The sequence below is a fragment of the Strix aluco genome, chromosome 14, assembly GCF_031877795.1.
Source record: "Strix aluco isolate bStrAlu1 chromosome 14, bStrAlu1.hap1, whole genome shotgun sequence".
Taxonomy (NCBI): Eukaryota; Metazoa; Chordata; class Aves; order Strigiformes; family Strigidae; genus Strix; species Strix aluco.
The window spans coordinates 19,877,314-19,895,552 of record NC_133944.1 but is presented as its reverse complement, the minus strand read 5'-3'; the positions used below and the strand labels follow the sequence as shown (position 1 = coordinate 19,895,552).

Sequence of the window (18,239 nt, the reverse complement as noted above, 5' to 3'; positions counted from 1 at the left end):
ATAAGCTTGAGGCTATGAATTGTCTTACGTTCCTGTATGACAGGGGAAATTTTGAACTCTCCTTCAGTCCTAGAATTTAGAAAGAACTCCTCTAGGTTGGGGGCATAGGGGAAAAGGGAAATGTTTGAAACACTGACTTCAGATATTTCAAAACACCACATCAATTAAATACTGAATTAGGGATGGGGAGAACACCCACAGGGCAGATACACTCTCATAACCTTAGAATCAGAGGTTTAGCAGGCTATATATATAAAATCAAATACTCAAATGTTTCTGCTGTAAGCAACATTCTGTTTAACCTTTTTGTTTCACTTTGAGAGTAGTAGTAGTCAACTTTGTCACTTACAGCAGAGTATTGGGTTTTTTTCCTTGGTGAAATTAGACAACACAGGACACTTCACAAGACTGTGAAGTTCTTGTAGGCTAAGGACTGAGCTCAGGCAGACTCAGTGTCCTGCTATGTTGCCAAAGTCAGTGTTGCGAAGGAAAGCACAACTTTAATTTGTTGGGCTTTTCCCAGTTAAGGTTATCCCAGTGCACTCATATGGGTTTAGAGTAGTGAATGTGGCTGTTTGCCATCATTGTGGTTATTTATACAGGCGGAAAGAAAAAAATGTTTTTCTTCTTTCTTATGAAACTTGTGTATCAAGTGTCTTGCTTTTTATTTATGTTACTTCAGGGAGGAGAAAAATATTAAAGACCAAATAAGGTCAGGGAAGTTGTTTAATAAGCTGGGCACATCATCTGAGACCTGACTTAAACTGTGAGCCATATTTTTTTCAGGGTACTGTAGCACATCACAGCACACTGGCTGGCACACAGTGATTCCAGCCTAGTGCTAGAGATCAACTGAATATCCTAAAGCCTGCCATGTTGAGGATAAAGCAAATTATTGCACCCTTTTTGTGGCATAAATTAGTATGAAATACTAGACATAGTATTATTTCTGGTATCTAGGATGGTGGGTATTCCATAGCATGCTATGAAATAAGATAAATTTTAAACCACTAGTGTTTTACAATTAAGCAAAACATTGTCTCAAACAAAAGGGACTAATGTAGGAATTATTATAACTCTCTAAAGACAAACTACCTTTATTTGTATTGCATGGGGAGATTGGCCCTGGGGAAACCACAGAAAGGAGGAACAGGTGAGTCTGTATTTAGGACTTTGAAAGTACAAGGTATAAACCTGCTACTGCAACTCATCAGCTGTGTTAAGAGCTGCAAAATACTGGCAAAAGTAGTAACATTTCCATCCCATTGCAGTCTCCTTCACAAGGCAGTTTTCTTTGGCTTTGTGCAGGGTTTCAAAGCTTGGCCCACTGAATGTCTGCATTCCTGTCACTGTTCATGTATCAGATGAAAATCACTGTATGAAACCTGGCTTGTCATGGTTCCATGTATACAAGGCTATGCTGTTTGCCCTTAAAACAATGTGTAAGTCTGTCATGACCACTTGATATTTTAGAAAAGATTTTGCAGGTGCAAAATGAAGTGCTTACCATAAAACCAGGAAACTCCAATTGCCTCCATTAGAACAGCAAACAGTATCGAAGTCCCAGCTGCAAATGTGTCCAGAAGTGTGAGCACATAAATTCCACCCTAGCGTTGGGGAGTTAAGAGGCAACAAAAGGAGGTTACAAATTGAATCATCTCAGTAGTTTAGTATCTAGTTAACAGAAATCTGCTTTACTTAAAATATTATCTTAAGCCAAGTATTTTGATATAGAGCTGATGCTACAGACGGGTTCATATTTACATACAAAATAGTGGAATCAGGTTTTCAACTCTTCTAAAGAACCTCACTTAGTTGGGAAACAGAAGCCTCAGTTTAGCATGATTAATGAGTGCTCTTGGCGCTCAGCGTTCAGTGGAAGTTGAAGGCACTGGCTGTTGGGGGAAATGCTCTGCAGCTTGTAGGACAAGGCCTGTCCTACAGGGCCCCTACAGGGCCTCTAACTACAGCAGTTAATGAAGATCTTTCTAAATTATTGGCAGGGATGGAGCGCTACAGGAGTTTCCATAAGCCATTATCACTCGGTTTGTTCCTGAGGTCAATTATTCTGCAGTCCAGTGAATGTGCAGTCTTAGACTGATGTCTCCTTTTCCCAGACTGCCTGCATCTCTCTTTTCCAACGTTCCTGCAAAGGGAGCAGTTGCGTGTTAAGTCTGTGTTACCCACCCAGCATGGAAGCAGCTTTGCCCAGTTTAGTTTCATGGCAGTGGTATTAGCAAGCCTTTGCTCAGTGGAGAGAGCAAACCAGATCATCTTCCTTTGCAACAGCACATTTCTGTTCTTCAGTGGTTCATGACTGAGAACTGTAAATGCATTTACTAAAGTCTTGTTTCACTGATATTTTTTTTAGCTGCAGTTTGACTACTTTATGCCTCATTTTACAATGTGATGCGTTTGTGTAAATTACTGCTCATTTTATTTCGTTTGGGCTAACAAGGAATGGAAGACCACAGTATGTTTACTTGTTTCAACATGAACGTGAATAAAGTGTTTCAGGACATTCTGTGTTGCAAACAACTGAAATGTTTGCAGTTGCAGTAGATTTTCATTAAATTCTTTTTTTACAACCAAACTTAATCTGACTCTGCCTGTTCAGAAGGGGAGGAACAAAGCAATTATTTTTCATGCTTTTACCAATGGTATAAATAGCGCTTGTACTATTTAGATGTCTAGGTGATTTTAATCTCTGCAGTCATTCAGTTTTCTTTTTTCTTATAAAAATATGGTTTTCTGAAACAGCTGTGCATATTTAGAAAAATAGAGAAAACGGTACTTAGGCCTTGTCTAGGTTTTTAATTCAGTGGGGACTTGTGTGGAAACTGAATGAACTTCGGTTGTTATATTAGAAAGAAAATGTTGCTTATTGAATGACATTTGAGTTTGACCTCTTGTTTTTGCTCTACACCTGCTCTAAATGAATGCCTTTGCTATCAAACTTAGTGAAGTGAATGACAAATATGGTTTTGTAAGAAACATGTTTTGAAAATAGAGCCTTAAAATTTCAGAGGACAAAATCAAACAGATTAATTTAATGTGATGGTATCAGAAGGGTTTTTCTTTGTATTTTGTACACATTAGAAATGTTGTTCTTCAGCTGTGTGAACCAATACATTTGGACAAGTCTGGGCAGTTTGGTGCATTCCAGCTGGTGGGGTGAACTTAAGTCTAAACGGGTACCATTATTTAAAAGCTAGAGCTAGGTTGTTATCTTGAACTGCTTTAGCTCTTTTGAAGGCAGTGGAATTGTACCCACTGGCACCTGTTCAGATTCTTAACCACTGAGTTTCTTCTGAACTTGTACTTCAGGAAATTTTATTCCAGTTGAAACTTTGAATAAGGAAGGAGCATGTTCAATTCTTTGGGTAACAATAGAGATAGTGTGGTATTAAAAGGATAGGTATTATAAATGATAAATCTATTTTTACTGTCTCAAATGTTTTCCAGTTTGAGGAAACTAGAGTAAAAATATTGGGGTATTCTTTTAGCCTAAAAAGAGCTTTATTACTTATAAACATATGCCATTTCAGTAATCTTAATAATAGACCAGGAAACTATTTCTAGGGAAGGAGAGAGGTTCAGCACATCTACTTTTTATGGTGGCTACCGCAAGTTTCAGTTGTTTTCTGACACTTTTGGCATCTTTGCTTACAGGGCTTTTTGCTTTTTTGTCAATAAAAATGGAAGTTCTTTCCAACCTAGAACACTGTGATTCTCATCCTTTAATGAGTTGTCAACAGGCTGGTGAGGCAAATAATTCAGGATGCCGGTAGTGATAAATACAGGTTACTCTATGTTCAGGATAAGTTATCTGTGTGTTTTTTGTGGTGTTAAGAGTAAGAGATAAGATGTAGGCACATGAAGGAACATTAAGAAACACATGTGGGTGAGGAGATCATTATTCTAAACTCTTTTCACAAGAAGTGAATGCTGCTTTCTTGCTTCAAGAAGAGAATAGACAGTTGACTAAGGGTCTGGTCACTTGAAATTCTTAGTTCCTCACACAGGAATAAGCACTGAACACAGTTCCATTTAATGTGGTTTAAAAAACCCACCAAAACACACAAAACCAAACATGAACAACAGTAGCACAGACAGTTCTTTGGAACAAAGACTTGTAGGTTCAGTTGATAGCTAATGATCTTGTGCAAAAAAGCAGAGAAGCTTCATGTAGATAAGAGTAAAAGTAATGTTATGACCATAAAGTTGTTTAAGAATTAAAATTTATAACAAAAATAGTCACCTGAGCCTATTCATATTTCTATCTCAGGAGGTTAACTGCAGTTTTAAGGTAGCTTGTTGATGGAAACTTTTGTTCTACTTACATTGGTGATGCAAAAAAGGGCAAGTAGGAAAGTGCCAAAAGACACACCAAAGGTGAAGAGCTTTCTGTGCTGCTTCAGAATTTGGAAATCATCTGCCAAGCCAGTGATGACAGCCTCCATTCCGCCCATCTGAGAAAGAGAAGGCAAGAACTCTGGTTAAATGCTACTGACTGTTGTAAATACAGATTGAAGAATGTCAAGCAGCTTGTATAATTAATTCCCAATCATTGTATGATTTCTGACGTTTCAGCTGTAAGTCACTAGTGTTCTGAGGTATAATTTATTTTCTCATGGTAGAGAACTGGACATCAAGTGCCATGGTTGGCACATATCCTCTGTGGACCCTTTGCTGACTCACCAGGATAGTGAGTAGACAATACTCTGGGAAAAATAATATACATGTTAATGTACTTTGGGGAAAAAGGTGATAGATTAAGTAACCAAACTCCTTGAGAGATTTCTAATATAAAGACAGACACAACAGGCACCTAGGGGAAATGTACTGAACAAAGCTTCAGTTTAGCCATTGATTAACCATATCCAGTTTGACAAAAATCTTTACAGACCTGGAAGAATTACTACATAGGAAGCTTGACGTAATGTTTTTTGTTGACAACAGGAAAGAATTTTACTTTGTTTTCTATAAGTTAATGCTGAACATTAGTCATTGTTTTGCAATATAGAAAGATACTTTCCAAGTTTTCACTGAAATTGCTGGGTTATGTAGGTGGTTATGAATTTCTTTCCACCAATGAAAGCGTTTGGCCCCCCCCCTCCACCAAGAAGTTGTGAAAATGAATTCCAGTCTCCTGTTGTAATAAATAAATTTATTTAATATTTGAGGAGGCCGGATTCCATGCTTTTTCTGGTGCTGAAAGATCACGGCAAGACGTGGAGTGCTTGGTGCAGTACAACAGTTGGTTAGCAGGTGCTGACATAGCCTGTCCATTTCCTGTAAGAATTTGATGAAACCAACGTCTCTGGCTGAAATCAGTAGCAGAGAATTATCTCTCTAGAATTTGAATGATTTCTGTCTAGAGCCAAATTGCTGGGGGCAGTGGACCTATTATTTTTTAAAGGTCACTAATATTCACGAGTAAAATGTCCCAAAACCTAGTGTAGGCTTGTATTTCCTAGTGTCTGGGGGGGCATCAGTGAGTGCCCTGCAGTTAAGGTGGGATAATATTTGATGTTATCAGAAGTCATTCTCTCCCTTTCTTGTCTTTGAAAATGAATGAAGTTTCCTGAAGTTTTAAGCAATGGAAACACTGGGTTTTGCCATTTCTAGCAAGAAATTCCTAGATTGGCTCTGTGCATTCAGAACTACATAAGAGACTTCTATGCTTTAGAACAGTAAGAAACCCCTACTCTACTAACAATGCTGAATGTTTATTCGTGGTTCACTATTCCTTAAAGACTCTCTTTGTTTTTCTAGAAATTAATTAACCTTTAAGCTAAATATAACAGGATGTCTTGGTGCCTCTTTGGCAAGAGCAAAGCAGTACAAAACTTGTTAGGGGACTTGGGATATTTTCTGGGCTGAAGTTTCTGTGACAGTAGAAGTCATCACATTATAGAAAGAGCAAATACACTTGTTAGACTAGACATTTTACAGTAAGATAGTAGTAAAATGAAACCACTATGGAAATATTCTAGCGTGATTTTAAAATTATGACTAAATTTACAGGAAATTCTGTATCATTGCTTGTAGAAAGAAAATCAGGCTACCTTCAGACATTGCCTATCTTGAGCAGATTAATGAATTTCAGCACATGTAAAAATCTCTTCTAGAAACCACTCTACTCTTACTGTGATTTGTGTTTTGCAAGTAGGGTTCCAAAACCTTATTTCAGGTTTGTAGTAGTAATAGCAGTGATATTGGGTCATACCTTTAAATAGTAATGACTTGTTGTGACTTGTTGATGAACAGCCCCTCTGTAAGATCATAAAAAAGCAGTGGGTAATTATTTGCTGGCTTGTAAAAGATTTGATCTTTTCCTAAACCTCTTAAATATTGAGTCTTTAAATATACTGCCAGGAGTAACACTATTGGTATGTTGGCTGTAACAGTAAAGGGAAAATGTCAAGGCTAGAAGGAAAACTACTCACAGAACTGTCGATGCCAAGAGTAAGGAGCATGATGAAGAATACCACAGCCCAAAATGTAGATCCCGAAAGAGTTGAAATTGCCTCTGGATACAGGATGAAAACTAACCCAGCTCCTGAAATAGAAAAGAAAATGAATAAAAAAGTATTATTAAATGATGTTTCTTAGCTTCACAAAAGTGTTCATTTTAATAAGATAAATTATGACTAAGTTGACTTTTACATCAGTCCACATCACAGTCTGAGAAGCTGTTTGAACAAAATTTGCATTATACCAAAAATATATCCAAAATACTTTAATAATATACTCATGACAGTTCTGTATTTAAAAAAATTAATATATCCCATTCTTTTCGACTTCTAATAACCTTTTATGGGATTTGCAACCTTACTAGCTATTTTTCAGCTATGTAGTAGAGAAGGAACCATGTGGATGTGAACTCCACTGTGTGGCAGGAGAACTCTTGGATGTGATGAGAGATACAGGAACTGAACTCATGGGTGACCTGTTACTAGTAAAAGGACTCTACAGCTAAGCTTACCAGAACCATCCAAAACAGTAACCAATGGCACTGAACAGCAATACTTTTGTAAGATACTGTGCAGTGGTAAATGCCTGTTTGGTGCACAGGCTAAACTTGTGAGGGGCAAGATGTTGGGGAACCTCAGTTCAGTAGAGGCAAGATGAATCAATACCATTAGAGTTCACATTTCAGCAAGGCATCTACACACAGAGTTTTAGTTAATTCAGGTCACTTCCATGAGATTTTCACACACTTGTTTGAAACGAATATAAACATATTTGCAAAGAAATGGTGGACAAAAAGGGGTAAAACTAGTAGAAAATTAACTTCCTACCTTCAGTGGCTACATCCTCAATTTTAACATTGTGCTCATGAGCCATGTAGCCCAATATGGAGAAAATTGCGAATCCTGAGATGAAGCTTGTGACACAGTTAATGGTACTAGTCAGCAAAGCATCCCTAATGATGGAGAGAAGAACAGCCCAGTGAAAAAAAAACATTTCTAAGAACTAGATGGGGATTGTCTTATAGCAATAGGAAGATTCTTGTGAAATTGCTAGTTGTGCAATTATCCTGATGATCAAAAGCTTGTATCAGCATACTATGTTAGGAAATTACCTACTGCTGGTTACTATTTTGATTTAAAACTGAATTCTGTTCAAAAAAATTCAACAAAGGTATATTAAATATTAAGATATTAAAGAGTAATGTCCTCTTCCTAGCCAGTAGATGTAACATAGCAAGAAAGTGGCCTGAAGTGAAAGAGCCTTACTATTCATCAATTCATGTGAGCAGATATTCTCAGGAGTATTTTCAGACAACTCCAGGAGTGCATTTTTAGCAAACTGTGCTGCCACTCAGATGGCACTGGATAACCATCCTTAAATCTGTAATGAGGTCCCTTCATCTGTGAAGTCGGCTAGGCTTTTCTGAAAAAAATACAACTCTTCTTTATCAGATTGTTACAATAGTGAATTTAGTTTAAAGGTTAAATATTATCCCATGTGCATAATATAGTAATGATTGTACAAAGTTAAGGTTTTAATCAATGTGCCACGATATTATGATAGATATACAAGTTTTCCTGGGTACTAATAATCCCTATTACCAAACCTAGCTTGAAGATAAGTAGGCCATACATCTTTAGATGTCTACCTAATCTGCACAGTGTCTTGTATGTAATCTTTTGCTGCATGTGACCTTTAGAACAGAGGATGTGACTCTGTGAACATCAGTAATGCCAAACAGTGCTTTAATAAGCAGAAAGAAAATATGATTACCTTTCATCAGTTACACTATCCAAAAACATAGGTGCCATACCCCAAATTTTATTACCTTCCTCACATTATTTTGATAACATTGAAGAATATTTGTCCTGCAATTCTTAAAGTGTTTTCCTGGGTAGAGGCTCCAGGATCAAGAGACACCAGATTGGACCCATAAACTCAAATTCTTTTCAGTTCTTAAAAAGAAATTGCTAGGTATTTGTCACTGATAAGATGGCAACAGTAATTTTTGTTCCCCACAATTCAAAAACATTCTTATGCCAGTGAATAGTGCTTCTCTTCACTTAGTGACTGGATTATATGATACTTAACTCATAAACTGAGCTGAGATAGCTCTCAATACTTTGCATGTAGAACTAGGTCATAATTTAAGTACAGATTTTCATATTTTCTGGCCCTGATTTTCATTATTGTTACCCTACATTACTGACACTATTCCTCTCAGGGAAGGTGTGTTGAAGCATAGATGGGACAGTACAGTGCTGAGTCATGGCCTTCATTTGGAAACAGTACTATTTTCAGTTTGTTGTTTTCAAGAAAGGCTTTTGTACAAAATATGTCAGCACATTATAGAGTTATTTGACCAAAGGATATTTGTGAGTGTTGTAAATGCTAGTGAACTGAAGCTTGATTTTATGGTTAGAACTAAAACACAGTATTTAATGAAACTACAGATTACTCTTACAGGGAAGGCAAGGCTTATGAAGCAACATTGAACAAATATAGTAAGCTAAGAACTAAATAATATGATTTCACATATAGTCTGTGGTGTTTTCTTAGTTTCAAGTGGATTTTTTTCCATTTCAGAGCAAAATTCTAATACAGAAAAAACCCAATTATATAGGGAGCTGTTATGAGGTTAATGCACAATTATTTGCAGAAGGCTATAAATGTTATTTTGGAAGACTGCTATGGCTAGCCTTCTAACTGAGAGGTTCTCAAATCTGGTTATATTACCTACTGCAAATAATCAGCTGGCAAACTAAAGTTGCTCTGGGTTCAATACAAAGCTCTCTGAAGTCAGTGGAAGTATTCCATGATTTTGGCTTTCAATATGTTTAAGGCAGCTCAAATCTATATATTTTCTTGTACCTTTTCACTTTAAATTTTTTTTTGCCATCTTTCAGTTCACAATGTATTTATAATACATGTACTTTCTGAATTTATATTTCATGGGAAAATTTAAAGCGATGCTTGTTTTCATTCCACAATGGAATGTTAACAACACTTCTAAAAGTTGGAAGTTCTCAGAAGGTGCAGAGCAGTTCTGGTTGATTTTCCATGGCGGTGATTCAGCAAAACACTGACAAACTGACTTGATTTAAAGTGCGTTCCTAAACTGGAGGTTAACATAAAATATCAGCAATATAATCCCAAAGCACAGAAACACTTCTGGAAACTGGAATCCTTCTGCTTTTAGTTCCTGGCCCAATAAGATTTCATCCTGTGTTCACTGTTGCACTTAATGGTACTGTTGAAAGGCAAACACAAGCACAGTTTACACAGCTGTCTAAAGTCCTAACCCAATCCCATTCTGTTTTGCTGTACAGCAGCTATCTTGGCAGGTTCCTGTTACTAAAATTTCAGTAAGGAAGACAGTATTTCGAGATTTGGGTTGGTTGCTATGTCTACACAAGACTGACCGCCATCATTAATAAATGACTGAAGATAAAAAGATAGCTTAGTACTTATTCCAGCTGCAGTTAGAGTAAAATAGTATCATTCTGAAGCAGTAATGAAAGAATAGGCTGTCTTACCTGTAACAGTTGTTGTCAAACTTATTGTAACTGGCAAATGCAATTAAAACACCAAATCCAGCTCCTAAGGAGTAAAATATCTGAGTAGCGGCATCAATCCATACCTGCATAATGACACCAACATTGTCAATGTCAATTCAGTCCAAAAGATAAATCAGGGAAATGCAAGAAGTGTACAAGACAGCTGGCTTTTGAAAAATGATCAGCATTCATGCTTATGGGGGTGTTAGTGCTTCTCAACCCCTGTGAGATGTCACATGGAGCACAGTCATGGTCTGGAATGGCTTAACGCGAAGTGGTGAGGGCTGAAGCAGTGGGCAAGTTCTCAGTGCATGCAATGCTACCCCAGTGGGGTGTACTGGTTGGATCTGTACTTCTGAGCTTTTACTGAGTACTGAAATGATTACATGGTTTTTTTCCCGGGTGACAGAAAAATACTTCCAATAGTTCTTGTTCCAAGTTAGTTTGGAATGTACAACCAGAAAACTAAAAATAGTTAATGGGTCAAGAGTTACAGGACATTTTCTTTCCCATAAGAGAGCTTTCTTCATGTGACTATTAGTACACTTTATATGATACTTTCTTGTTTCAGAAGCTGAAGCATGACTGACATGCAGTGAACAGAACCATGCAGGTTATCTGTCACCTTTCCCACTTAGTTGGAGAAGGAGCTATTCCAGTGCTAGTCTCTAAATTTCAGTTTAAATGCAGTTTGGTCATTTTAAGAATTGTCCACTAGGGAAAACATGTTTTTAATGCGATAACATTTTCTAAAGTGGCCCTCCAGCCCAACATCCACTCAAGATGTGCAGACAGCAGTCAGGAGCAATGCCACAGTGCTGGTCTCCTGAATCAGAAGCCTGAAAATAGTCTACCCTGATTAATGAGGGTTTCACTTAGTTGTTAACAGAGATTTTTAAACAAGCATCTTCAAAAAGGGTAATGAAGTCAATGGAGTGAATAATACTCAGCATTTCTCAAAATGAGATCTTCAGTGTTTGATTAAATCTGCCAAGTGCTCAAGACTGCAGAAAGCACTGGATTTCATCTCCATCCATCTCTACAAAATGATATCCAATGTATCTATTGAGCAGCAGCCTTCTACCAGATCTAAGCAGCTCATGAGCTCCATCTGCATTGGGATGTTAATGCTAAGCTTTCATATTTGGCCCAGTGGAAAGAAAGAGTGCCTTATCGCATCCTAACAAGATATATGAAAGCACTTACGTTCGTTATCTATTTTTTTCTCAACACAGATGATAGATGCTTTCAACTACTGCCTGTTGAAGACTGTGAACCATTTATTGAACTCTGGATTTGTAGATAAATTTAACTTTATGAACTGTTGAGAGTTAATTACTTGAAAGATAATATGAAGAACTATCATGTGTTTATTGCAAAACAGTGGATAGGTGAATATGATTTTTCTCAAATTGCAGTTCATACACAGCTTTTAGGTATCATGGATTTCTTTTACTAAATAGCAAACCAATCCTGTAAAAGTAATCTCTTGCTCATTCATTTTACATGCCCAGTTACATCTGAATGTTCTATCTTCCCACAAATGTTGAGATCCAATATGGATCTATTGAGATCCAATAGGGTTGTACTCTCTGAAGAGTAAGAGTGCAGAAGGAGGGATGCAAAGCTTCCTATAATTTTTCTTGTTTTCTAAAACTTCCCATAACTTATGTTGTTAATGAAGTTCCTGAAATTTTTTAAAATAAATTTTGCTTAAACTATAACTAGATCTGCATGCTGCCACCATAAGGCACTTGTTTTCATTGGTTCTCTAGCTCTTTTGTGTCTTGTGTGGAGTTGCACTCATTATACTTTCCCTTTCTTACTATTCAAGCACCTTTAAGCATGTGCTTAAGTCTTATTGATTCAAATAAGAGGTTAGCACCTGCTGCTTACCAAAGGAGTTATGCATATGCTTAAGTATCTGTTTCGTAAGAGTCTTGACTCATAGTAGCTGATTAGGAAACAAATTGAGAAGATCAAGGTGAAGGGAAAAAAGAGCAGAACTAAGATTAAATGCAAAACGTTCCCTTTGCTATAACAAAGCAGGCTGTGAAACAGAAAGTGGGACTGGTTCTTCTGCAGTTTATGCTCATGTTCTCTGTTCACTTCAGCTGAATGGCTTCTGATTGATGCATAGTCTAATATATTTTATGGTAGGGTATTGTTTTTATATGCATTAAAAATGAAAAAATTAAATAAAAAAACATTTTATGGGAGACAGTCATCAATCTTTCCAGCTTTCTTCATAGTTGTTTATGCCATTATAACTTTTGTGCATACTCTTTCTTGTGTATGTGGATTTAAAGAATTATTGTGCTGTGTGGAGAGGAAACATTGTGTGCGCCCCCAGATGTTATATAATCTTCAGGAAGCTTCTTAAAGCGTATGAAAGAGCAAGTGACTTCCTCATGTCTGATTTAACTCTGATTCCTTTAGCAGAACAGAAGTGTAGCTGCTGTTTTACACAGATGTTTAATGTATCCATTTATGCAGCGGAGAAGAGTATTAGGACTTTGTAGCTCCTGGACTTTCAGCAAGGAACATGGCTAGGCATTGGTCTAGTTAAGAGGTCCTCAGGTGACTATCCTTCTCTCCTTTTTATAGAGACACCCTTTGTGGATTTAATATACCTGAAAATTGAGGTGTCTCAGGGCTTGCTCAGTGCTGTGGCCCTATAAAATGAGGCAGACCTTGACACTGATCAGGATGTTCTAACATCTTTCAGCAGAGCCCTCTGTAGGTCATTACTGTTTGTGATTTATGATGTTTCTTTCTTAGATTCTTCATCTGAGAGAAAAAAAAATCATCAATCAGAAAGATTCAGGGTGTGTTGACATAGAACTGAAGCAGGAGTCTATTCTCTGGAGCCTGAGAAGAGAGATTAAACACACAAGCCTATTGCAGCAGCAGGTATCCCAGTCTCCAAGCAGGAGAAAGGCTGATGTGACAAAGCAGTTCGTGAAACTTCTCCTTATGACTGATCTTTAGTCTCTTATTTTTCTAGAGCAACTCCTTTTTTCTGTTGTCTGAAAAATTTAATCTTAGAAACAAATAACTTTAGGGTCATCCAAATAGCAGCTGCAGAAATACTAAGCCAAGGAAGAGCAGTGCACAGAATATCCTTCCAAAAGCAGAAGGCAGCTATGATTATGGAGGCCTAGATTCTGAGCTGATGCAAGCTGGCACAGCTCCATAGACATCTAGTTGAACTTATGATGTTTTTTTCCAAACAGCACTTAAAATATATAATAAAAAATTTAAGCACCTCCTTTGTTCCTCCTTGCATCTTTGTATTTATGTGTATGCATAAATGTGAATTACTGAGGTGGCTACTGCCTTGGTGACAAAGGTGGATGAAAGTCCCATGTCTGAAATTTGATTTGACTGTTCCAAAATAGAGATGGGGTCTGGGTTCTGGTGATAACTTCCGTTGAAGAAATGCCAGTTTCCAAACTTAGTATTACAAAACCAAGGAAGGATTGTTTTGCTAAGAGTATATAAAATACATCTGTATTCTAACACTCAAAGTGTTTTTAATTATTCAGAAAAAATCAAGATAGGATGCACAGGAAATGTACAGTGCAACTATGTACAGACTACAGACATCTCTGAAAGCTGCAAATTTTCAAGACAGTTCATTTCCTTCTAGTAGAATTATGTCCCCACTTTTCAGTTTTATAACCATTTGAATGACCTCATGACCCATCCACAGATATTTATAAATATCCATTTTATAAACTATTTTATTTTATCCATTTTATAAATTATTTATGATATTCTTAGAATAGCATAGTGGTAAGATCTCTCTGTAGTCACCAGATCATTGTTCTTTGTAGGTGTGAAATGCTGGTAACTTCATAAGTTAGTGAGTATACTTGTAGATCTTGCTTTACAATGGATGAAATAATTCTTAGTTCCAAGGTACTCCACAAATTGAATTTGTTTGGACGTAGTTAGTGATTCTCTTGCAGTGTTGTTAAATGATACAGTGAAATGTACATTACTTTCAATAGTAAGATAATAACACCACACTGTTGAGAATCTCCTTCATATGGAGTACCATGATTTGATTCTTAGCCTTTAGAGAACTAAATTTTTGCATGACTCAGTTTTCATGTATAAAGGATACTGCAATTTACAGGGTGCACAGTCAAAGCATGGACTTTTTAAAGGGACTGCCACACCTGAAACTGCCCTCGTACAGGTATTTTGTTATCAGAACAGTTTGGGTTCAGGCTGTCATGGAGAGGGTTGGAAAGTTAGACTGTCAGGGACAGTTCTTAAGCAAAAGCAGAAGTGTGGCTATATAATCTCAGAAATTAGCTCTAACATTTTCAGTTTTAATAACAGGGACAACAGGTTTAATAATAACAAGGGAATGAGAGCAGAAGAGTACACTTACTGTGGCTTCTTTTAATCTTCTGAAATCTATGTGCAGGTATGCATTTATTCCATTGTATGCACCAGGCAGGGTTATTCCATGTATTAACAAGACAAATAATACAACATAGGGCAACGTGGCTGTTATCCAAACAACCTGCAGACAACAGAGGTCCCAAAGGTTAATCAGTTGTTACAGAAAGTTTAAGAATGTGTGGAAAAATATAGCTGGCACTTTCTTGGTTTTGTCCATTCAGTTTGATGGAGAAGCTCTTTATAGGATGTCTTGGGGGAAAATGCTGTTATATATCATGAGTCTTTATGTATGTATGTTTACAGATACCAGTAGGAGACAGTTTTAACAAACAGAAGACTTGGAGTGCTTATACATTACCAGTGTGCGTTAGACTGCTGATTAGTTGTTCAGCTATATATTCATTTGCTAAACAAGTGCAGTCACTGCCTGATGTTAGGTGATGCTTTCATGAAAATGTACAAAAAGCTTTCAGATGTATCCAACCCTAGAATTTCTGTGGAGGTGTTTTCTGAGGGATGTCAAAGAGTAATTTCAAGTTACTTTCATCAAATATTTCCCTTGTCATGGCATTTTATATAATAAACCCAAAGCATCTTAAACCATTGAAACATTAGTACATTTGGCTAAGAATAGGAGGCACATTTCAGACAATTTAAAGTCCTTCAAAATATTTTGTGGATGCGACTGCTAATGTTGAATTGAAAATAATATGCTAATAAAATTTCCAGTTGGAACACCACACAAGCAAAACATAAAATAAAGGCTGAACTGGAATTGTGTATTTCCACTGCACATATATGAAGGCCTCTCACATGGTTTGGTCCTCGAGGATCCTCAGAAGCAGTGATTTAGTGTCTTGCTTTCTAAAATTAGGAGACTTCTTAAAGGAGACAAAGAATGTAGTTGAGATAAAAGGACAATATTAGCTCTACCTTTCCTGAAGTCTTCACGCCTTTCCACAGACTAAAGAAAAGAATGATTACCACCACCAAGAGGCAGAGGGAAAGTTGCCAGCGAGGCAAGCCAAGGTCATGGATTCCACGGCTTTCGTGCAGGTGCAGAACTCCTCGCCTACATACCAGATACACAGAAACAAAGCGAAGTCACTGGGGGAAAAAGGCTTTTACACATATCATCCTGTGGGCAGCAGAAATGGATGCTGCACTGCAGTAGTAGTTGCCCTACTGACATTACTAGCAGTTACTGAAATCTGTTGTGTAAAACCATGTCCTGTGCTTCTCACAATGCCTTTATGGTTTCAGTGGACCACCAGACTCTGTTTAGCACCATAGTGCCATAACGATAGCACTTTCTCCTTCACTGGAAGCGTTTTGGGATTTTGTCATTCATTGATTCTTGCTTGAACACTGGACAGATCCCCAGAGAGGCTGCAGAATCTCCATCCTCGGAGATTTTAAAACTTGGCCAGGGGCAACCTTGAGCAAACTGATTTACTTTTGAAGTTAGCCTTGCTTTTGTGTAAGGAGTTGTATTAGATGACCTTCAGAGACCTCTTTCAACCAAAATTATTTTGTGATTCTAGCTAAAGCAAACAGCTGGCTTCCTATAACTTGAGCAGTTCCAAAGTTACTTTCAATTTCTTTTTGAATAGGCTATTGTGAGGCTGCAAAAAAGTGGTTGGATAGGAAAAGCAACAGTCGGTAAATTTAAATTGGATATAGCGCTTTGTGTTGTTCATTGAGACAGTAGAGCAATAGCAGAGGAAATTCTGTTGCTTACCAGGGCAGGTTAGTTCTTTTGAGATCTAAACAGTGAAACGGATTGAAGTGTAGAAAAGAGTGTCTTCATGGCTAGTGATACCTACAATTAGAGTTGACAAAACACATTCTGTGCAACGGGCACAGGGATATGGGAGAGATGTTATAGTGGATCTCCCTTTAACGCAGTTCTCTGCTATTGAAGTGTCTCTGCTTTTACCAACCTAGAAAAGGCAGAAATATTTTGCTTTACTGAAAGCTGTGTTTGCAAAGAGGAATGGCATTGCAGCTGGAGTCTTGCACTGGAGGTGAATTGCAGAGCTAACTCCTGGTTCTGAATCGGATCTACAGGATGATGGCTTAGGGATTCAATTTCTTAAGTGTTTCACTGTCCATCCAGATAAAATGGTCACGACCTTCCCTTGTTTCCTCCCCTTTCTCTATCACCTTTTATTTGCTATGCACTGCCTGGGTAAAATAGAAAGTTGATTTTGTCTTGGCTTCTCTTAGCACCACGATAGTACAAACAAATCAAATCAAAGAAGCCCTGTTCACTGGAGGACCTTGACATATTTTATGAAGTTAATTACATTTTAGAGAGACTGAAGCACTGAGTGATTTACCTCGCATGACTGCAGACATGTAGAGACTAAAGCCTGAGGACACTAATTCCAGCCCCATTGGCTGTCCCCATACAATCTCTTACTAGATAGATGGTGCTTCAGAATTAACTTAAGCACTTATCAAGTCAGACATGGGTGAGATAGTTGAATAAGTTCCAAGATAGCGCAAACCTGTGTCAACTTAAATGGGAAAAACTGAAAAATGTCTCTGTACAACTGTAGAAACGTGCTGGGAAAATAAAGGCCCCTTAGAACAATCCATCTAGTAATATGAGAGAGCTGCATACAATACCCTTTTGATCCCTAAAGCATCAAGATAGGATCAGCTAAGAATTGTAATAGTTCTGCTCTGTAGTTTCTCATGTATAATAAGAAATGCTGTATTTTTGTTTCTGTGATTGATCCCAGGTTGGATAAAAGATACTTGTAGAAAGCATCCTCCTAAATTAAGCAGCTGATCCGTTTCTGTTGCATTGTAAGGCTAATAACAAGTGAGGTTTTAAAAGGGTAGTGACCATGTGTTTGTGGCATATATTCAAGAATGTTCCTATTTAGAAAGTATGAGGTGTTTAACTCTTATTATACAACAATATAGCTATATAACAATATAGCTGTTACCTGTGAAAACAGTAAAACATAGAGGCAGGCTTACTGATATCTCATCTAAAAATCTATTATCTTTAATTAAATGTAAATCAATAGGTAGGTCTCATTCAACTTTTGCTTAGAGTGTGAATGAAAGCTATTTGTATTTCTGCTAATAAAGTATAATTTGCTAGAGGATCCACAGGTGTAAGGGAATCCTGGGCAGGGATGCCTGATTTCATTCTAAACTTACCAGCTTGGGCAATGATAAGTATAACCAGGAAAAGCTTCACAGGTTTCTGGTCAGAACATTTGACCAGGAGAGTTTTGGCAATCTGTGCTAGCACAGTTACACTGCTATTGCTATCAGAGCTGGATGTTGTAAAGAAAGTCCTTCGGATTATTATATGTAGATATCTACTTGGAAGAACTGAATCTGAACTTGCATTCTTTGTGCCCATTTAACTTTTTATTCTTCTTGCCCAAATATTTTCCTATGTAAAGAAGCCTGCTTCCTTGTGTGTTTGCTTTCCAAGAAGCAGCTAGCAATGTGTCTTGTTGTTTGGAACACTTGCCAGAACTGCCATTTCAAATGCGGGATTCCCGGGATTTTCAGGAGAATCTCCATTCCAAGAGTTCTGCTCCCTTAATCAGGGCAAGGGATCGTAAAATAGGAAGAGAAAAATACTTCTGTAACCAGTCAAAACAGCTGTGTAACTGGGCAGCTAAGCAAGGAAATCTTCATAGACAGCTGCTGTTTCTGAGCTGTAATTCTGGCAGGTTTTGCTTCTCTTTTTTTTTTTTTTGGTTTTTTTTTTGTTTTGTTTTGTTTGTTTTTCTTTGTGACCTCTGAAGA

General features: G+C 37.4%; 1 protein-coding gene across 1 annotated transcript in view; it reads right to left on the bottom strand.

Moving 5' to 3' along the window:
- Positions 1–18,239, bottom strand: part of SLC6A2 (solute carrier family 6 member 2) — a 79,261-nt gene that overhangs the window by 21,635 nt on the left and 39,387 nt on the right. Inside the window, exons 5-11 of the mRNA XM_074839799.1 lie at positions 15,390–15,528; positions 14,443–14,577; positions 10,017–10,120; positions 7,308–7,432; positions 6,453–6,565; positions 4,344–4,472; positions 1,508–1,607 (exon numbers count right to left, since the gene is read on the bottom strand). Coding sequence (XP_074695900.1) covers positions 1,508–1,607; positions 4,344–4,472; positions 6,453–6,565; positions 7,308–7,432; positions 10,017–10,120; positions 14,443–14,577; positions 15,390–15,528 — 845 coding nt within the window. The remainder of the gene's footprint in view (positions 1–1,507; positions 1,608–4,343; positions 4,473–6,452; positions 6,566–7,307; positions 7,433–10,016; positions 10,121–14,442; positions 14,578–15,389; positions 15,529–18,239) is intronic.